Source organism: Sphaerodactylus townsendi, linkage group LG09 (genome assembly GCF_021028975.2).
Source record: "Sphaerodactylus townsendi isolate TG3544 linkage group LG09, MPM_Stown_v2.3, whole genome shotgun sequence".
In the NCBI taxonomy this organism is placed as follows: domain Eukaryota; kingdom Metazoa; phylum Chordata; class Lepidosauria; order Squamata; family Sphaerodactylidae; genus Sphaerodactylus; species Sphaerodactylus townsendi.
The window spans coordinates 53,748,728-53,770,692 of NC_059433.1; the positions used below are offsets into that span (position 1 = coordinate 53,748,728).

The window sequence follows — 21,965 nt, forward strand, 5'->3', positions numbered from 1 at the left end:
CTTCTCTGCTTAACCACATTAAGCAGAATTTGAATAAGATGCTTCTTAAATGTAAACTATATATACTAAATCTGAGGGTGTTTTTTAAAGTTTAGCTTTAAATCTCCTTAATCATTTCACTCTTATGGAGAACTATGATCCCCGTGAAAGTAAAAGCATTAATTCAGCGCTCCGTTCATAAACAGAATTATTATAACATCCCACCCTTCCCCCACACCCTAGAAATATTACAACATCTGCACCAGAGGGGGAAGGAAAGAAATACACTAATCAGATATGAGTTTTCCCCCCATGAGTCTCATACATCAGCATCAATCTCCCTTTATCTGATGTGGGGTTTGAATTAGAAAGCTCTTTTAAAAGGTTTATTGTAAGGGGCAGATTGTGTCTCTGAATGATAGAGCTCTATTGGGAACCATGTGGAGTGGATGGAATGCTCTAGAGGATTCTACTACACTTCTTCATACTGAACTTTATTTTACACTATTGTTTATCCCACAGCAATAAGGATTGCCAATAGTGATATCAGAGCCATACTCTGAGTTGTGCCTGAATATTGTATACTAGTAATGTTTCTTACTTTGTTGCATTATCGTAAATAAACATTTGCAGAGACCAGGTTAGATGATGTATGAGATCAGCCATGAAAGAAAACAGAATCTACAATACAATACTGTCAGTATCTATGATGGGCTGGAAGAACTGAACCCTTCTCTGAATCTTCTGACCATATGTGCTCAACAGTCAACACCAGAGGCTTCAGGAGTGGCAATAACTTACTATGCCCATGGTTACCAAAATTCTAGCTTAGTCACTTGTACTGAGTTTGAGAAAACACCCAGCATACCCAGAGTAACACCTACTTTCTTCTTGAAAAGGGAGGCCGACATCAATACATTGGGTTGAAGAAATTCTCTCTGCTAGCTGCCTACTATCTAAAGATAAGTTTCCATGGCCTTGATTTGGAATGTATTCATGCACAGAATGGAGCAGGATGAAGAATAAGAGAAATCTTCAGAAATCACCTCTTCTCTTTTGGAGCAAGAACTTGTGCAAGAATGGAAAATGACAATTGGGCCCCTTCTGCACATGTAGAATAATGCACTTTTAATCCACTTTCGATGCATTTTGCAGCTGCATTTTACTGTGCGGAATAGCAAAACACTTGCAAACAATTGTGAAAGTGGATTGAAAGTAGATTATTCTGCATGTGCGGAAGGGGCCTTGCTGTCCATTCTTACTTTCTACAGTCCTCTTATATCATATCTCAGTTCATTCATGAGGGTTTCTCTATGTCAGGTTAAGACATGAGTATTTTGAAGAAAAACATTCACAGAGTTAATCCCCCTATGCTTTGTGGTATTACTGTGTCCCCTTTGGTATAGTTTTATTGCTGAAGCTTGATGTTTGGATGATGAAGAGGGTAAGGTATAAACATTTTAAATAATTTTGTATCTCAGTGGCTGATCATAAATGCCAAAATGGGATTTCACTTGCAAGAATGGTACCCACATAGCAAAGGCAAGACAAGCTCCATCTCTAGCCAGACCAAGGCAGGTCAGTGCTGCTGGTGCTTTTAGATCTCACCACAACATGTGACATGGTCGATAATGATCTTGTGACCCACACCCTTGCCATTACTGGGGTGTTGGGCATAGCCTAAACTGGTTGACCTCATTTTTTCTGGAGCGCAGGCACAGCAGGTCACATTACAGGAGGGGATGTCTCAGCAATGTTCCCTTGTTTGTGGGGGACTATCCTCTTCCCAATATTATTTAACATCTACATGCAATATTATTTAACATCTAGTAGCGCAACTGGTTTAGAGCTTTGGGCTGGGTTGCCATCAATATGCAGATGACCACCAGCTTCTTCTGTAGATGGAGGGCCAGCTGGCTGCTGCCCCGGACGTTTTGGTCCAGTGCCTGGAAGCTGAGGCAGGATAGTTTCATCAGGGCAGGATGAAATTAAATCCAATCAAGACAGAGGTCCTGTGGCTGGGACAAGATGTACCAGTTTAGGGGTTCCAGCTGCCAAACTGGGATGGCAAGGCTTTAACACCAGCTCATTCTGCTAAAAGCCTGGGTGTGATTCTGGAGTCCTCCTTGTCTATGGAGACCCAGGTCACACAGCAAACTGGACTTTTTCCATCCATCAGGCCGGGCAGTTGACTCCCTATCTGTCCTGCTCAGACCTTGCCACACTGATTCATGTGACAATCACCTCCAGGCTGGATTACTGTAACTTGCTTTATGATGGCCTGTCCTTGAGATTGCTTGGGAAACTGAAATTGGTCCAGAATGTGGCTGCATGAGTGAGGGAGAACATAAGACCTGTGATTTATCAGCTGCACTGGTTGCCAGTTGAATTCTGGATCATCTTCAAGGTTTGGTGTTAATCTTTAAGGCCTTGAGAGGTTTTGGAGCGTTTTACCTTTGGGACTATATCTCCCCATATTGCTCAAAGAGGATTCTCCAGTTCTCAAACAGCAATCTTTTAATGATCCTTAGCCCAAAATAAATATGATTGGCTTTCACCAGAGCCAGAGCCCTTTTCCCCTTTGTGGAATATACTCCCGGTGGACATCAGAGCTCTGTTAGACATCAAGCAGTTTGCAGAGCGTGCAAAACGGAACTGTTTTGCCAGGCCTATAATTGACACCTGTGGAATGCATATTGTTATATTGTTATAACATATAACGTTATATTGGTTCCAGTTTTTGCACCCCCTCCTTTGGATGGGAATATAAGTTTTATTGTATGGACGATGTTGTGTGATTCAAATCACCACTGGGGTAACTTCTATGTTAAATGTTTTTAACTGAAATATCTGTAATTTATTGTTTTAAATGTGATTATAACTGTGTAAGTTAGCAGCCTTGAGCCTGGCTTAGGCAGGGAAGGGTGGGATATTAAATCATATAAATAAATAATCCTGTTAGCTGCATGCAAAGGGATAACAGGATCAATCCTGGAAGAATTACATCAATTAACAAGGCTAGTCTATGGAACAAGAGGCATAACATGGTGTGCCATGATGACTGTGGTGGTTCTTTCTGTCTAGTGGCCCCTGTCTTTTCCCTTCTCCACCAGTCATCCTGCCATCCTGCCTGCCTTCCTCTCTCCTACTGTAATCAGAGGGAATGTCCTTGAGTGCCACCTCATCCTAATTCTTAAACATGTGGTTGTACTTGCTGAAAATATCTCAGTGCTACCAGTTACAGTTGGGAAAGGGGGCAGAGGACAGTAGTGACTGCCAGACCAGAGAAAAGGTTGTTTAAAAATGCAAAACCTTTCTTTTCAGTACTGCCCACAACCTTGCTGGGGTGGGGTGGGATGGGGAACATCCCATTTGGGGCAGTAGAATGGCTTGAGCCAACCATTCCAATTAACTCATTTTGCTTTCAATATTCCATCTCATCTCCAATTATTTATTCTATTTAAATCTGACTTGAATCTTACTGAGAACGACAGGCTATAAATAAAGTAAACAAATATTGTGGGCTGCTTCCCGACACACACTTGCTAAAATATTATTTGTATATAATGACAGTGTGAGGAACACATACATCCTTCCAACTACCCATGCTATCTTCCCCAATACTACCATTGGCTGCAAGTGCTGTGCCTTGTCCTCACCCAAGCAGCGGGGGAGAGATTTTTCCAGGCTGCCAATTAATTCTAGACCTTTCTGTTGTTGGGGTTGTATTTAACTCGAGTTGTTTTAATTATTAAATTGTGAATTTATTGAGTTTTATTCATTGTACACCGCCCAGAGCCCTTCGGGGGTGGGTGGTTTATTAAATCTCACAAATAAATAAATAAATGAGGCTGCCTTATGCTGAATCAGACCATTAGTCCTTCAAAAGCAGTACTGTGTTCTCAGACTGGCAGAGGCTGTCTAGTTCTTTGGAAGTGATTCTTCACATCTCCCACAACTTGAACCTTTTTAACTGAAGATGCTGGGAAGTGAACCAGGGAACTTCTGCATGCCAAGCAGATGCTCTGCCACTGAGCCACAGCCCCTCCCTGATTGAATCTGTATGTCTGTGTAACAAAATGAGCCTAGCACCCCAAACCAAAAGGAGGGGGCAAATAGGTCAATGGAGCTGGTGTGAGCTCATGCCAGCAGGGTGGGCAAATTGGGAGGCAAGCAGGTGCTGCAGACCTCGATGGTGCACAACCCAGAAGGGAGGCTAGCATCCAAAAAGACACCATTACAGCTCAGGGCATTCTGGGGTGTTCCCTGGGGTAGAGTCAACATTAGTTAGATTCCCCCAGGGCTGATGTACACATACAGGAACGTGGCACCCAGGGCCTTGAATCCAGGACCAGGAATGCAGCACCCAGGGCCTTGGAGTTACACCATCCCAAAGGGTGGCATAACTCCTTTAGCCTTGCGCTGTTCTCTCCTCATGCATGAAAGAGTTCACATTCTGAATCCTATGGCTTAAAAAGAGAAATGCTTTATTATATTTATGGGAAGTAAATACACTTCTAATATGTCCATACTAAGATGCTTTGGTTGTATCTTTCTGCCCCTTTTTAGTAAATAGTTTAATCTCCTGTGATAGTTTTAAGCCCTGAATTTGACAGTATGGCTTATCCTGGATAATAACTTAGTAACCAAACATCTTATGCCATCTGTATAATATCAAATACATTTTATACCGGCATTAGTAAACCTTACTTACAAAAATCCAAGATATTAACTGTATCAGTGCCAACTGAACTTGACTGTGTTGCCATGATTACCAGTGTGTGCTTTTGGCTTCATTGCTGATGTACAAGTACAGCCATGAAACAGAGCTACACGTAATCAAGTTTAATGACCACCATAAAATGAAATGCTAAATATTGTAGTTGCTGACATTTTTCATAATAATAATATATAAAAAAAACTTGGGTTAAGTCTGCCTGACCAACATTCACATAAAATGCCAGACCTCTGTGACAGATGGCTTTGGAGAAGATGCAATGTGACAGGGTTGCAGTAGTTTTATAGTGCAGAGCCCATAAATAGTGCAGATTCTCTGTCACTGACAAAATACCAGCTACTCAGAAGGCAGAGATGACAGCAACAAATTCCACAAAAACAGTCAGAGTCTTCTAAATTCAATCACAGATCCACACATGTTAGGAAACCCATCTGACAGCTGATAACCAAGCCTTATTTAGGGGCACCAAAAAGATGCTTGGTTGGAGGACAATATAGATTTGCTACTGTATGAAGATATTGGCAAGGATATCTTGTGATCTGTGTAGAAATTTGGTTGGTCAGCATACACCTAATTCTGACCAGAATATACCCAGGCTGTGAATTTGTAGCAGTGTACAGATGGGGTTTAAGTGAGCTCACAGATGCACAAAAATATCAAATATAATCATGAAAAAATAGCCCTTTGTGTTCACAGGAGGATGGATCCCATGTTTACAGCATGGTTTTTTAAAATTCAGGTCAGTATAAAACTGTTGTAACGTTTGCTGCCATTGCAACAAATGTCAAAAAGAAAGCTATTTCTGAATGTTATTTTCTCTTTGCTATTTTCCCTTTCCTGTCTCAATAGGGTTTTGTTTGTTTGTTTCCATCCAAAAGTTTTCAGTACCTAAAATCTCAAGATAGGATGACCCACATGTGGTGGGCCTACTAACAGATATGCACTATATTTACCCTGGTCAGTGTAACAAAAACATACACCAAACAAAAGAGCCCTGTCAGAGCAAACAAAATGGGTCTACCTAAACCAGTGTCCTGATTGCAACAGTGGCCAGCCAGATAATTCTGAAAAGCCCAAGGGCATGATGGAACTATCCCTCATTGTCTGCCCACCCCCACCACCTTAGAGACAACATTTCATTATCATTGATAGACTTATCATCCATATACTGTCTAAAGTAGCCCACATTCATCTTGTGGCAATGAATTTCACATGTTAATTGTACATTATGTGAAAATATTACTTTTGCCTGTCCTGTCAAAACTTTTCCACAAGATTATCTCTCATCGCTTACCACTGGCATGACATAGGTGCTACAGTGGATATGCACAGATAAAATTGAATGTATCCATGTATTCATTTTTCTAGCCTTGTTTACCTGGTAGTGATCTAAGGTGTGCTTCATATGTTAAGAGAGCAGTATGGATGCTACTAAAATGAACTTCCGTGCAGTAAGGAGGGAGAATTCACATGGTTGCTATAATAAACATACCAGCTTCTCCATGTAGCTCAGGATTATTATAACATGGAAGGTATCTAATCTAACCCCCTTACAACTGATGCAGAGATTTCTTGGCCAGTTGTGGTAAACCACTCACATATAAAAAACCACACAAAGCACCCACATAGATGAAGCATTTTATTGGCAGCAACCATACCACTGCTGTAACATAAGAAATATCTGTTTGTCAATATTATCTAAGGCTAAAATTGCATCTAACCAACTGCTGTTGGATATTGTACATTTTTTGCCATCAGAACTGTTTGCAACAAGTTTGTTTACACAGGAGAATCCAATTGTGAATTGATGCTATAATGTAAAAATACTGCAATATCTTAAGATATTGTCCACTCCGCTGTCCATCAGTTTCCATGCTGAGCTGACAGAGGCAATCTGAGACTTGGCACTGAGGACCTCAAATCTTGATGACCTCAGGGATTTCAGTGTTCATGCTGAGGCTGCCATAACAGGAGCAGCTCTGGACTTCATGGCCGCCCTGACAACCATGGGACTCTTGGTTTACTGAGGCACTTTGGAATGATTGAGCAGATAGCACACAAATGGAAAAACTTGAAGCAAATATGACTGAACACTAGTGAAAGTACCTTATTGTGCCTACTCTGTGGTGGTGATGGCAGTGAAGTGAGTTCACTTTTCTACCACATTGCATTTGCACAATGGTATCTGATGGAGCTTTTCTGCGTTGTGGAATGATTTTTATCTCAAGCACCAGGGAATATTGACCCAGAAAACATGCAAGACTGCTGTCATTCATTTGGAATGTATTCTGCAGATGAAATTGCTTGCATATGATTTAAGCAGCACAGTCAGACTGATTCTGTTTTCGTTGCATGAATGACTTTCAGTCAGTAAGGTCTGGTGAAGTGAACAAGGTCTTTTGACTATGTGGCCTACCACATGCAGTCTTGACCCTTCATCCTCATTGGCTAATAGTATCATGCTTGGCTGGGGTGATGGACCATTTCCAGGAGGTAGCAATTGTCTCTTTGTATTAAAATGTAGTTTTCACCACTTGGAGAGAGGCAGTCATGATACTCCTCCTGAAGAAGCCATTTCTGGATCCAAATGGTCTAAACAAATATTGTCCAGTGGCTAATAGTCCATTCTTGGTGACAGTTACACAGCTTCAGGTAGTCTTGGAAGGTACAAATTAGCTAGACTTATTTCAATTTAGATTCAGGCCTGGCTTTGGGACATTGGCCTTGGTCACCCTGACTTTTGGTGGAAGAACAACAGGGGCTACTTCATGAACTATGGCTGTCCTTTAAAAAGTGTGATCTGGCCACAGTGAATCATGCAGTGATCATATCTAAGTTAAATTACTGCAATGTGTTCTAGGAGGGACTACCTTTGAAAACTTTAAATGGTCCAAAATCCAGTGACCAGGCTACTGCCAGGGGTTGGTTACCAGGATTATATCATGTCTCTGCTGTAAGATCTGCCCTGGTTACTCATCTATTTTTGGGGCACAATTCAAAGTTATGGATATTATGTTTAAAGCCCTAAATGGCTTGGGAGGAGGGTACCTGAAGAGCTGTCTCCTCTTATACTTTCCAGTTAATAGCTGTCTCTCAAGCTATGCTCTCTGTGCTGTTAGGAAGCAAATGTGAGGTGGGTAGAGACTAGAGATGGGGCATTTTCTGTTGCAGTGCCTCACCTTCAGAATGTCATTCCCACTGAGATTTGCCTGGTGTCTACTTTCTTTTAGGCCCCAGACTAAAATACATAATTTACCCTAGGTTTTTAATTTAAGGTTTTATCTTATCAGCTTTTAATGATCTGCTTCTGTTTTGTGGATAGTTTTTATGCTACATGTCTAATAGCTTGCTTTTTAATGGCTTTTTAATAAATTAATTGTAAACCATCTCAAGCAGGACTCTGAAGAGGCAACATAGCAATATTCAAAATAGATGGATACATAAGACAGAAAGATATGGATGCAGCCCAGAGATTGCAGTTTCTCACTTATTTGTTTCATGATTCTGTCAGGTTGTTGTTGTGATTGCTGGTATTAACTGACTAAAGGGGACATTGAAGAGAAATGCAGAACTGCAGTTCCTACTGCAACTTTGTAGGAGAACCCCTGAGCAAATACTGCTTGGGGGATAACTTGAAAAGCGTTGATTCAGTTTGTGTAGCGGTAAGCCTCAGTATGTATTACTTAATCTTGTTTTACAACCTTTAATGATTATTTATTTATTTATTTATTTATTTATTTATTCATTCATTCATTCATTCATTCATTCATTCATTCATTCATTCATTCATTCATCCATTCATTCGATTTGTTCACTGCTCTTCCTTGGAAGGCCCAGGATGGTTTAAACAATCAATGCCAATACATAAAACAGCAATAAATAGTTAAAAACCTCAATACAAAAATATTATTTATATCTAAAATATATCAGAGGAGACTCTCATAAGGACTCACATTCACTAACACCTGGGTCCCATATTAATCAATTTAATACATACATGTCCCCATCAGTGATTAAAAAAAACCTGAAGGGGATAACCTAAACAGAAAAACCTGACCGCGGAGTACTATTTTGATGTCATGCCTCAACCATACGCCTCATGACAGTGGTGTAGCTCCCACGGGATGGGGGGTGCGATGCTCCGGGCAGAGCAGTGGTGGAGGTGTGGCTGGGCCATCGAGGGGGCATGGCAGGGGTGTTCCAGGGCATGCGCGTGCCCCAGGCGTAGTGTCTCCTCGCTCCACCTCTGCCTGTGTCTTGCAAGCCCTGTGGAATTGCATTAAATCCCACAGGGCCCTGGTCTTCCCAGACAGAGCATTCCATCAGGCAGGGACCTGGGCAGAGAAACCCCTAGCCCTGAGCCAGGGATCACCAAAGGATTTTCATTAGCTGACTGCGATGACTTTCAAGGAACATATCAGAAGAGGCTGTCATGTAGATATGCAAGTCCCAGTCTGTTTATGGCTTTAAAGCTGACTTGGTGCTCTACCTGGAGCCAACACAGCTGGAACAGCACTGGCTGAATATGTGCATGCCAAGTGATCCCTGTTAGGACCCGAACTTTTCCATTTTGGACTAGTTGGAGCTTCTGGATCAGGCCCAAGGGTAGCCCTCTGTAGAGCAAGTTGCAGTAGTCTAAGCAAGAGATGACTGTTGCATGGCTCACTATGGCTAGATTGGCCTGGGACAGATAAGGCACCAACTACTTCACACAGCATAGATGATAAAAAGCTGTGCAAGCAACATGTGTTACCTGAGCCTCCATCAATCAAGAGGCATCCAGATACAAACCTAGGCTCTTCACAGTTTGCACAGAATTAAGTTGTGTACTGCTTAGAGTTTGTAGTTGACATGCCTGCTCAAATCCCTGCCAACACAGCCACAGGACCTCCATCTTTGTTGGATTTAGTTTCAGTCAGCTCTCTTCCAACCACTACAACACAGTCCCCAAACAGCTGGCCAGAGTATCTGGGGCAGAGTCCAGATGGTAATCCATCAACAGATACAGCTGGGTGTCATCTGCATACCAATGACACCCAAGTCCAAACTTCTGAATTAACCCAGGAAAAGAGTGCATGTAGATGTAAATAACATTGGTGAGAGGATAGTTCCTTGCAGGACACCAAACACTAAAGGCTCTGCAGAATTCTGATGTGCAGAAACACTCTCACCCATTGCAACCCTCTGTCTCCAACCTTGTAGAAAGGAGCATAGCCACTGTAAGGCTAGTCACCAAATCTCCGCATCAGCAAGGTGGGTGGCCAAGATATCATGGCTGACCTAGCTGAACTCTGTTTTCAGATCTAAAAGCAACAACAGCACCGACCTGCCTTGATCCAGGTGCCTATCATACAATGTTTTATCATACATTAAAATGGGCAAGAAACAGTTTTTGCAAAAGTTTTGTTAACATACTTCTCAATTACTAGTTGCAGATACAGATTCATTCATCTACTTCACCATTAGTAATACTCAAGTCTAGCGAGTTGTCATAAATGCTTGTCGCCTACTTATTCCCAACAACAACAGAAGCAGCATATTTTGAACTTGATGAGTTTGAAGCAAGTGCCTTTTATTTTTATGTTTTCTTTTCTTTCAAGGCACAGCATGCATATGCCATTTCGCCAAAACGTGTGTGTGTGGGGGGGGGGGGGACCCATCCAGAAATAAAACAGAACAGTTGGCAAGAGGATATGAAGAAGATAAAAGATAGACTGCACTGCCTGAGTCTACTTTGAGTGGCACACAGAACATAAGCCACAGAAAAAGGAAATTGGTGATATGAGGATACAATATGCAGCAAGAACTGCATTGGGTAGATTCCTTGGGTCTGATCAGCTCCTGAAATATTTTGTTAACACTGATTGCAAACGGTATTGGATTAGGCTGCACATAAGGGGTAGGTTTTCTATTGATGCCCTGGTGCTTCTTTTGGAATAATCTGCCAGTGATATCCTAAGGAAACTTTCCTGGGAATAAGCCATGCTGAGTAGAATTGAGTTGGATTCTGAAAAGACCTGATTCCAATTGCTCCATGTATCTTTCAGAACATTTCTGTATCTCAGTGATCCAGAAAAGTCATGTTCCAGGTGTTTTCTTGCAAAATAGCTTTGAGATCCAACTTTAGTCATCCAAATATATTAGGACTGTCAGGGGGTGGGAGTTTTGCTTGCCGCTGGGGTGTAAATAAATATAGACTTAGATTCAATAATCCCAATTAATTTCAAGAGATGTTCATAATTACATGTGCTAGATCAATACTATGCATCATTTCTCTGGTTTTGCTTGATGCAACTGTCATTTCTGGTAAATATATTTCTGTTAGTTTTGTACTGACTGCTTTAAAGCATATTTTCTTAATTTCATTTCACGGATGTTGTTATTTATTGTTTACGTTATTTTTTGCTAGGAGAGGTGTACAATGTTAATACATCCAATCAATAGTTCCTGTTGGATCCTTTTCCTCTCAGTCTGAAACCTGGGAATGCAAAAACGTTTTCATAGTTCTTGGGGGGAAGCTCCTATAAAACACATAACGTTGGGGCACAATTTTTCATTCTAGTGTTTGAAAGAGTAATACAATTTTTGATACTTCAACACGAAGAACCAATGCCTGCCCTCTTCAAGAGTGCACAAAACAAATCAGGAAACACAATAGATAGATTGGACAGTATAAAGACAACAACAAATTTTGCCCTCATCCCCAACGTTGAATTTTAAAAGCTGGTGAGGATAATTATGATTACTTCTCCGCCCATCCATCCTCAACACCCAGATAATATTTTATTACATGATAGTTAACAGAATGGATAATATCAAATAAGAGGAAATACTATTTGGCATGCCAAAAGAAAGGCCTATTAAGCAACATCAATTATTTTGTTTGCATGTTTTAACTAGTTGGGGTGGGCTGCAGGAGGTACAGCCTTGGTTTTGTTTGTTTGTTTGTTTATTGCTTCGTTTTCTATACCGCCCTATCCCCGAGGGGCTCTGGGCGGTTTACAACATAAAATCCAGTACAGTACTAACGAGGAGCAAACAATAAAAACAATTTACCTAGGCTCCAACAATGTATTGTGTTTTTACTTAACTTTGTTTTTTAAAAAGACAGGTTCTGACCCATCAAGAACTTTAACTGTACAAACAATACTGAACCAACCACTGTTATACATGAGGTCAACCTAGATTTGTAAATGTTCCCATGTAGTAGTAGTAACATAGCCATAGTAGCAGTAGTAGTAAACAATAATAATATAGTGAGGAAAGGGGAAAAACTACTTCCAAAAAAATTGTATAACATCATATTAAATAAAGATCAGCAAAAACTCAGACTTATCTGAAGACAATCTATGCCACAAAAAATGTTCATTCGGTAGTAGGGAAATAATAAGGGAATCACAGAAGGATATAATTTCAAAATAAAACCAAACAAATGTATAATATTTGATTCAATCTGCATTTTTAAATCACAATAATTTGTTTTATTTTAGCTACATGCATCCAGAGAAGATAGCATTATATTTTTTCCTGTTTAAAACCCCAATTTCCTAAAAGAGATCACTGTCCAATCCAAATAAAAAGAATGTGTGTGATTTTGGCTACTGCATCTTTTTGAGCCTTGCTTGCCTTGGCTCTAGCCAGAACCTAATTCTAATTCTTCTGTCAGATATTCTGTACCACTGGGTTGTCATCATGCCCTGCTGGAAGTTTGGCAAAAATGAAGGCTGGCAGAGAATGAGGCATGAAGATTTTTTTGTTGTTGGAAAAAAATTATTTCAGGATGCAACTCACCCCTACCTCCCACTATATGCCCCAAATGCCACCAGGAGTTGTTACGACTGCCTTCCTTTATTTGGCAAACACAAAACAGGTGTACAGCTGAAAAATCTTATGTGTGGTCCCTTTATTGCCTTTCTTTGGCAAGAAAGGTCTGTTTCTAAGGTCAGCCAAAGGTAGGGGAAGCAATTTAATACAGCCTTTGGCATCAGCCTCCTTTTCAACACTGGGGTGGGGGGACCTCTGCCATAGCTGAGCACTAGAAAATTTCTCTGGCCAATGTCATGAATAAAGCTGCGGACCCACAGAAAACCGACAACGAATCCATGATCCTTAAAAGGGAGTTCTCTGGATTGCTGGGCTATGAATTCCAGGCTGTTGCCATCATTGGCTTCAAGAACCTGGCTGTTGCAACAGCAGTTACAAAAGGCAAAATAGAAGATTCGACTTTGCTGAACAGGCTTGGAATATCCAATCTGATTTTTCACGGGTGATTATGAAGTAAGGCTTTCTATCAAGAATAGTGGACAGTTTTATGGAACAGGAATCCCACTGAAGGAACCTATCTTCAGCCAGGATGACCCCGAGTCAGCTAATGTCGTTTCAGGAGCATTACATAGTACAAGAAGCTTGACAACCAAGCATGTATCTCTCGTGGAGAACACACACAAGTACAATGCCACATGGGTTGTTCTAGAATAGTTTTCTTTCATATATTTCCACCACCCTCCATTTTTCACCAAGGTGCCCACTATAGCTTTGTATGAAACTTGAACACGATCATTTTCTCTTGTCTGTTGGAATTTTTGGCACCTCTGTACAAACAATGTCCAGTGGCAGCCAAACTGGTCATACTTTTCCTGTTTGCAAAGCAGTATGGTCAGAGGTATTTTACATCGTATGAAGTCAGATTTTGTAATGCAAAGACACCTTCAGTGGTCCTTAATCAACAATGAAACAGGCTTGATGTCAAATTGGGAGTATTGAACTAGATAAACTGCCAGATATGCAAATCATCTCTCCCTCCCAATCACTTTAACAATCAACTCCATGATAATCAGTAGAATCATCAGGCACAGAAATCTGAGTATTTCGATCTGTCATGTCCATTCGTTGTCCAGTCCCATAAATGAAAACTTAGCCTTCACAGTGTGCTAAAAGAGACCTTTTTGTACAGATTCTGCTGCAGTGTAGACATTCAACACTGTTACCGGATTTAGATTTTTTTCTCTCCCTCCCCCCCTTACTTTGACACCAATTATAGAGACTGTTCACACAGCTTTGCCTTTCTCTTCCCTTTTTTCTCGCCAAAAATTATTCCTTTTTTTTCTTCAAAAGACCATGCAGAAAGGAGGTGTTCATTTGAGGTGGAGGAGGGAGGGAAAGAACTGAATGCAATTGCTCACATGAAAGACAGTTTATTCGCACAGTTCAGTAGCTAGTACACCCTCCAGGTTCTTGGACTAGCCTACCTTGGCAGACAGACTCTGTGGTTTGTTGGAGAGGATCTCTGCTGCTTCCCTGCAGTGGGTGGAAAGGTTCAGGATTGCAGCAGCTGCTGCTATGTGGGTGTCTTCACTACATTGACCGTAGCCATAAGAGTTGGCATGATGAGGGCTCTGTGTGTGGGCGCTAGCACTAGGCACCCGATTAGAAAATTTTCCTGGATTTGAAAAATGCTTTGCTGTTAAAGAGAGATTTGATTAGATTAGCTTGTACGAAACCATCCCTCTATAAAATATACTGGATTTACAGATTCATCATTTCATTAAAAAAAAATGAAGAATAAACTAAAGAAAGTCTATTCTTGACTAGAAATTTACTATTTATAAGCTTAATATTGAACAAAATAGAGTATTTTGCCACTGACACTGTTAAAATCTGACAACCATTATACAAGACAGTAGGGTATTAACATTCATTCTCAGTGATGAATTTTCAGCTGAAGACAAAATTATGGATGTTTTCTTTGAGATGGTCTTGTTCCTTACACAGGGACTTCTTTATACTTATGTTTAAATTCAGTGATAAGATTAATCAATAATGAAGATGTAAGATACGATTGCAAACAGATTTGGGAACTTTATGAACATAAGCACATGAGTTACGGCAAACTGATTTATAAGAAAATATATTTTAAAAATCCAACAAAATTGGTCAGCTTTAGCTATGATGTTGGGTCATAGCCAAATACTGTTTGCCTCACATTTACAGCTAATGCCTTTATTCTTTATTTGCAGTAAATAAACTGGACTCTGAGCAATTACATTTTTAAAAGTCCATTACAGAATGTGAAAAACTCATTCACAAGGAAAATTAATATAAAACATTTCTTAAGGGTTATTTTAAACTGAGGACAAAGATCTAAGGTAATCAGCTCAATGAGTTACAGGTAATTGTTGTTCAATGTAGAAATGTTATTTAAGGCAGAAAATAGCAACTCATGAACTCTGACGTTAAAGACTGCTGGTCTCATCATATGGTTGTTTTTCTGTATTTTTGCTCTGCTATAGATGCTTTGCTATTGATTTGATTATGATAATTAGTATTAGTAAACTTCATATGCTTTCATTTTTATTTCAGCTACACATTTTTCTTCCTAGCCCCCCCCCCCCCCCGCCCCGCATAATATGTTCTTCTCCCAAATGTTGTCTTTAAATTGCCATTAAAACAAACAAACACTAGTTTGGAGACAAAGTGTAAAAACAATTTAAAGAGAGCAGCCAAGTAAAAATTCTCCATGAACACTGGTAGCATGCTCTTGTTAAATGATTGCATAGCTTATTGCCAATGCCTTCTGACCTCATATAAGTCTAAAAAGAGAACTTACAAGCATATCCCTCTGGATTTGAACAATGTGCATATCTCTCGGGATAGCAGCCATTATTTAGAATTGCCATGTGACACTGCTTTACATTCACTGAATTCAGAATCCTACAGCTAGATATTTCCTATGGAGTCTGCACAGCCCTATGGCAATGGGCAGTAATGACATGGGGCCTTAACACAATCATCATAGGAACATTTCTGTCCTGGCCTGCGATGGTTATCCCATGTTACAAAATGCTCCGAGATGCCATGTGCAATGTTGAGCAATTTTAAACTCAAACCCATAAGCTTGCATAAAACACTCTTTATCTGCTGTCCACAGCAACACATGCTGTGTTGCTTCAAATGGTAGTTGAAATTGGAACCACAGGTTATTTGGAGAGGAGGGAAGTGTTACGGTATATTGTTACATCTTATGGTCTATCAGTATTGTTTAGTTGTGCTACTCACTTTTTTTTTTTACATTCAAGTGATGTAAAATAAGAAAAAAAGAAACTGAATCGCATCCATCTTTCACTTACACTCAAGGAATTGTGTGGGCTTTTGTCCTTGAACAGTTGGCATCATTGTGCATTTGCCAAAGACTTGGGCATCAAAGCTGGCATAGTCAAATGGTACTTTCCCGCACTTCTCTTTCGTAAGAGTGGATCTGGGGGAAGGACTTGGTTGGGCAGATCTGCAGCTGTACTGAGATAATTCAAGCTGCTTCATTAAGTTTGTCCTGAAAAGATCAAGAAGAAGGCAAAATAATGAGCTTCAAGTTCCTGAGGTGAATGTCAAACTAAGTGAAATACTGGAATGGATTCCCAACATATTTTTTATTGCTAAATAGCAGCTGTGGAAGTTCCTGATCCAAATGGAGGCAAGTGGTGTGTGTGTGTATTTGCAAAGCTAACTTTCCCATTTTGAACCATTTTCCCACTTTAAATAGATTCCTCAAAGCTACTCCTTTTCTCTTGGAGGAAAATATGCAGGAAACTTGCATGCTTCCCTCAGCAGGGCAAATATCAGTTCATAGGGGCATTGGCACTGGGAAACAGCAAGGGGGAAAAATAGCCATGTTCTCTACATGCACTGGCCTGAGTCATACTAGGGGAGCATGGCTATGATTTAGTCATAAAAACTCACTGGAGACCTGTTCATTGATCTTCCAGTATCTTCTCTACTTTGACTCTAGCCCATATTCATATCCCAGAACTCAGAAAAGATTAAGGCCATTTCTGCATTTATTGTTTGGCCCGCAGTGAATGTACATTTCCTTGGGGTCAGATTCTTGATTGTGCACATATCTCCCCACTGCCCCAAACTCATTGCATCACAGATCAGAGAAGCCCCATAGTTTTTGAAACCTGGTAAAATGTGACTCTCCCGGCCCCCTAGCAGGGAAAGGGAAGGGAATCAGCATGTGTTTTGCTTTTTTTAGTTTTTCCCACCCACACAATTCACCCCATGTGGATAGAACAAGGAAGCGGCAGGTGGGCAAAAGAGCAGATCAACTTGGCATTGTTTCACCCTCTGTGAAACATATAACCATGAGGTAAACACTGTATGCATAAATGGCCAAAGACTAAGCAACAGTAAAAGCAGTTTTCAGGTTGACCTGATGGGCCACAAACTCAAATGTAATGCTCTTTTATTTTTTCAATGAAGGGTAAACTCCCCATGGTTCAAATCAGAAATAGGGCTGCCAATTATAAGCTGCATCTGCAAATACTATAAAACATTATTTTTGATCAAGTGTCCCAAACTGGCTTATCTTATTGCTTTGTTTTGCACATGTGCCCTTGTAGTGTGAACTGAGATACAGGTAAGCAGCTGTAGCAAGATTTACAATTATAGTTACCAACAGCTCAAGTACATTTCAGCAGTCATATCAAGATCAATTGAAGGGTTGAAGAAATCATCTTCCAAGCTGCTGCAAACAGTAAGAACCCATGTGGGCTTCCTTTACTGACAAATGTCAACCATGCAGATCCAAAAGTGGCCCATGTACTTGAAAACTGTCTCATGTTTAGGGAAAGTAGTGCATCACCATCAGCTGACAGCTGCCACTGTAGAGCAACAGGGGCAGTGGTGGGATCCAAAAAATTTAGTAACAGGTTCCCATGGTGGTGGGATTCAAACTGTGGTGTAGCGCCAATGGGGCTGGGCAGGGCATGACAGGGGCATGGCCGGGCATTCCGGGGGTGGGGCATTCCTGCGTGGGGCTTGGCAAGGACACAGCTGCTGCACCGGTCCTTGGGCGGAAACGAATGCATGCAGGGGCAGGCTGCCACGCACGCCGGTGCACCTCCTGCTAGACTTCTTCAAGTTCTGCGTGCTACTGCTGAGAGGAGGGGCATAACAAAGGCAAAAATCACGTGGCAAAATCACCAATTAGTAACCCCCTCTTGGCACACACAAATAATTAGTAACCTACTCTCGGGAACCTGTGAGAACCTGCTGGATCCCACCTCTGAACAGGAGAGAGGGTAGTTCCTATCCTGATTTGTCAGCTGTGGGGAAGAACAGTAAAGTTAGGGAAAAGGTCTCAGTACTCTGCAACCACTCTACTTATGTGGCTAGCTGTCAGCTCACGGTGTGCATTTAGGGTTATTTCCTCAGTAAAAACTGCAGACCAAAGAGCCACTGCTCACTAGCATGGGGTTGACTATAATGTTGCCTGTCACTGCCTTCTGGAAGTTACAGGGAAGGTGGGAATTCCTCCTCCTCTTCTATTGCTCTGCAGTGACTGCTGATGGTTTCACCCTTTCTCAGCCACACTGACTCATCCTGTTTAAAGTATTTGAGAACAAGTCATCATGAAATAAACTTGTACAGATTTATTTGAAGCAAACATAGTGGCAGTTGAGGAAAGACTGGTTCCTACATTCATCAGGAGCGTTTATGTGGTGCCACTCACTTTTAAAATGAAAGGCACCAGAATACTTGTTGGGTGGGATAGCTTGATGCTACCTAGCTAATCAGAGGGGCACTTGGGGCCAGCAATTTACAGCTAACACACTCTCACTTTTCACCTTTTTGCTGGAATGACTACAGGAGGTAGTTTGTCTTGCAAAGTGTTTGCACAGCTTGCTTGAAACTCAGTTTGAGAAGCAGAGCATTCACCTGTTTGGTGCTTAAGGGAATTACCCCTCCCTTGTCCCCTCCCCCACCCCAGTTTTTCTGCAGTCAGTCTTGTTTGGTGAAAGGTGGTGACTGAAGCAGTTTTCTTCAGCCTTTGCATACTTTCAGCTGTGACAGGAAGGGGTGAAATTGTGTGTGCTTGGAGCAAAAAATCCACCATTTTCAGGAGTGTGGAGGTTTATCTAAGATGGTCCTAACATGGGCAGTTTCCATGTTCTGTGAACAAAGGAACACATGTATTTTTCACCTTTGTACAGCTTTGGTACACATAAAACAGAAATCTGTAAACTCAAGTAGTAAGTTCACACATAACATAGCAGCACATGCATTACAAATATGTATATTCCTCTGTTGAAACAAAATGTCATATTACATATTGGAAAATCATTGATAATTCACTGTCAAGTTTCAAATCCCAAGGATTGGAGTCTAGGCCTGGAGTCTAGCCTCTTTCTTTGGTGCTTTGAGAGCTTCTGAGGAGGAAGGAGACTAAATTGTACATCAAACCCCCTCTCCTTCAAAATTCTCTTGCCTCATTGTGAGAGAGAGGCCTGTCCTGTCTTCAGCTCACCATAATCCTGCCTTTTAAATTAAGTGCTGGGTCAGGCCAGAGAAGAGACAGAACTTTCTGAGGCATTGGACAGAGAAGGCCTGGTCATGGAGTTCTCCCACTGTCCTGTCCCAGCCCCCAGGTCTCCAGGAGTAGCTCTCTCCACTGCCTTGGCCTATCAGAGGGAAGTGGTCTGCCTTGAAGTTGAATGTGCCAGCAGCTTTGGTTTCTTAGCAGCACCCCACCTCCTTGTCAGTCTGGAAACTGGGCATGGCTGGCCTTGGCAGCTGTACTGTGACATCATGGAAGCCAGCAGCCTGGCCATCTTCTCACCTCCTCCATTTGGGGCTAAAACCCCGGGGAATGCTACAGGTTGGGAGGGTGGTGTGGTTTTCTAGGCACTCTGGGAAAGCTGGTAAATGTGTGGGAGGTGCCTCCAACTGCGTAGTTGCTGGGCTCCCCGAATGTGTGGATGTAATATCTGAAAAGGCTGTAGTTCATTATGTGATTCACTGTCACAAAGGCAAAATACAAGCTCTACCCTTTATGTTAATGAAATGCAAAATGGTCTGTCATATTAATGGAAGCTGATTCAGAAAGCTAGTTTGTAATTCAATCCATGTGGAAAGATAAAGCCGTCTGCATAGACTGAAAAAAAGTCCAAACAGTAGTTGTGTGAATTGGCACTGCAGTCTATTTACTCTGTGACCATGATGCTGAATCCAGAACATGGCTAAGCCATCTCTGTCTTGTACAGGACGTTACAGAATTAACTACCTTGATTTTTGTAAAGTTCATACTGCATGATTGAATATTTCAGGGTATTACGAACTAAAACATTAGTTACAAATTCATTTTAACTAACAGATCTGTGCTATATATGCAGATCTGAGCTATATATGTTTCTTACCTGTGAACTTGATCATGGCACTGGCCTATTTTAGGAGAGTCAAGCTGATTTTTTTCCTGAGATACTGCCATTTTTTCAGCTGCAGCAATCGGACAACCAGAGAGACTGTTAAAAAAGATTTGCCACACATGATTAATTAATAATGCAAACAGACATTTCTTCCCATCAAGGTATTAGCAATGCTTTATTTCTTATTAAACTAACACTGTACTCTCACTCTCCTCACAATGGTTTCAGAATAGCCAGGCCCTCCGAACCCATCCTAGAAGTGGAAATCCAGCCATGTTTTTTCCCCACAGCTATCCTAGGCATACACAACAAGTTGAGTCCATTTCCTTCCCCCACCACACACATACAATTTCAGTTGAGGCCATTCTACCCACACACAGCTCCCTTCCATATCTTCTTATGATACCTCATTCAGTTAATCTATTTTTATTCATTTTTTAATTCATTTACTACAGCTATACCCCATCGTTTTCCCCAGTGGGGAGCCAAAGGAACTTATATAATTATCCTCTTTCCCAATTTATCTCACAACAACCCTGTGAGATAGTTTAAACTGAGAGATGGTGACTAGCCCAATGACACCCAGCAAGCTTCAACAGTACAGTAGTGACTCGAACCTAGTCTGGCAGTCTAACCCAGGGGTCTGCAACCTGTGGCTCTCCAGATGTTCAAGGACTACAAATCCCATGCTAGCAGGGGTTGATGGGAATTGTAGTCCTTGAACATCTGGAGAGCCACAGGTTGCAGACCCCTTGTCTAACCACTACATTACATTGGCTCTTTCACTCTTGGGCTTTCATCATTGCCTCACTCGCAAGGACTCTGGACTTTTCCCAAGCCCTTTCTCACTGTCACTAATTCAGTGGTTCTTTGCCTGTTGCATCCCTGTGACTTCACATGCAGTTAAGGTGAAGCAAAATGAAAACTGAAATGATATATGAATGTACAATTTAAGCATTTCTATGTTTCAGAGGGTTTATTGGGAAACTTAATCCTATGCTAAATTTTTCATGTTGAAATCAATGAGAATGAAACATCCTTTGTTTGGGTGGGATTGTGTCCTAAACGAATGAATTCTTGTAAGAGTATACCATTTCTTCGGAGAAAGGACAGTTTCCTTATGATAGTGAAGTGTTATATGTTACCATTGTTTTACCTCTAGTATTGAGTGACTGATGAAAAGGAAATTCTTCACTCTAAAAAAACTAGACCAGAGAATATAGGATTACCTTCTATGAGTATTGCGGTTGCTGTTGACATGTCCTCTTCCTGTACATCCAGGAGTGGGACACTTCAGAACATTCTCATGCATGGCAAGGACTAAACAAAAAACAGAAAGCATACACAAAATTCAGCAGCTACACTGAGATTATTGTGCTTTGATCATATTATGAGATGACTGGAAAAAACAATAATGAGAGGAAAAATGGAAGGCTGCAGGAAAACAGGAAAACCTGACACAAGATGGACTGACTTGATCAAAGAAGCCCTCTGTTTGCAAGACCTGAGCAAGGCTGTTTATGGTAGGATGTTCTGAGGTCATTAATTCATAAGGCTGTCGTAAGTCAGAAGCCATAAGTCAGATGTCATACAGCACAAACAGCATCCCTGATTTCAAGTAGCTTTCATTGTTGTTAGAAAAATGTAGTAGTTCACACAATCAAGATCAGGAGGGTTTTTTAAAATCTTGTGCTATAATTTTAAGGTGGTATTTGGGAAAAAAATATGAAACTTTGAGCTTGCCAGTTCTGCTGGTTCTCTGACAATCCACTTTAACCTCTGATTAACCTCTGATTCATTCTTCCACCATGTAAACAAATCAGAATCCAACAAGAACCTAGGAGATTTTATCCCTAGATGATAGTTGTGCACAACCATTAATTAATTAATTAATTAATTGATTGATTGATTGATTGATTGATTGATTGATTGATTATTCGATTTATAGGCCACCCCATCCCCGAAGGGCTCGGGGCGGCTCACAACATGGCTGTTCACACACAATCACAATAACATGGCTGTTATTCAAACAGCAATCACATAAAACT

The 21,965-nt window shown here is 41.0% G+C and overlaps 1 protein-coding gene across 1 annotated transcript in view; it reads right to left on the bottom strand.

Moving 5' to 3' along the window:
* Positions 1–21,965, bottom strand: part of ST18 (ST18 C2H2C-type zinc finger transcription factor) — a 228,394-nt gene that overhangs the window by 38,505 nt on the left and 167,924 nt on the right. The window contains 4 exon segments of the mRNA XM_048507715.1: positions 13,966–14,177; positions 15,844–16,043; positions 19,909–20,013; positions 21,147–21,237. Of these exon segments, the coding sequence (XP_048363672.1) occupies positions 13,966–14,177; positions 15,844–16,043; positions 19,909–20,013; positions 21,147–21,237 (608 nt within the window).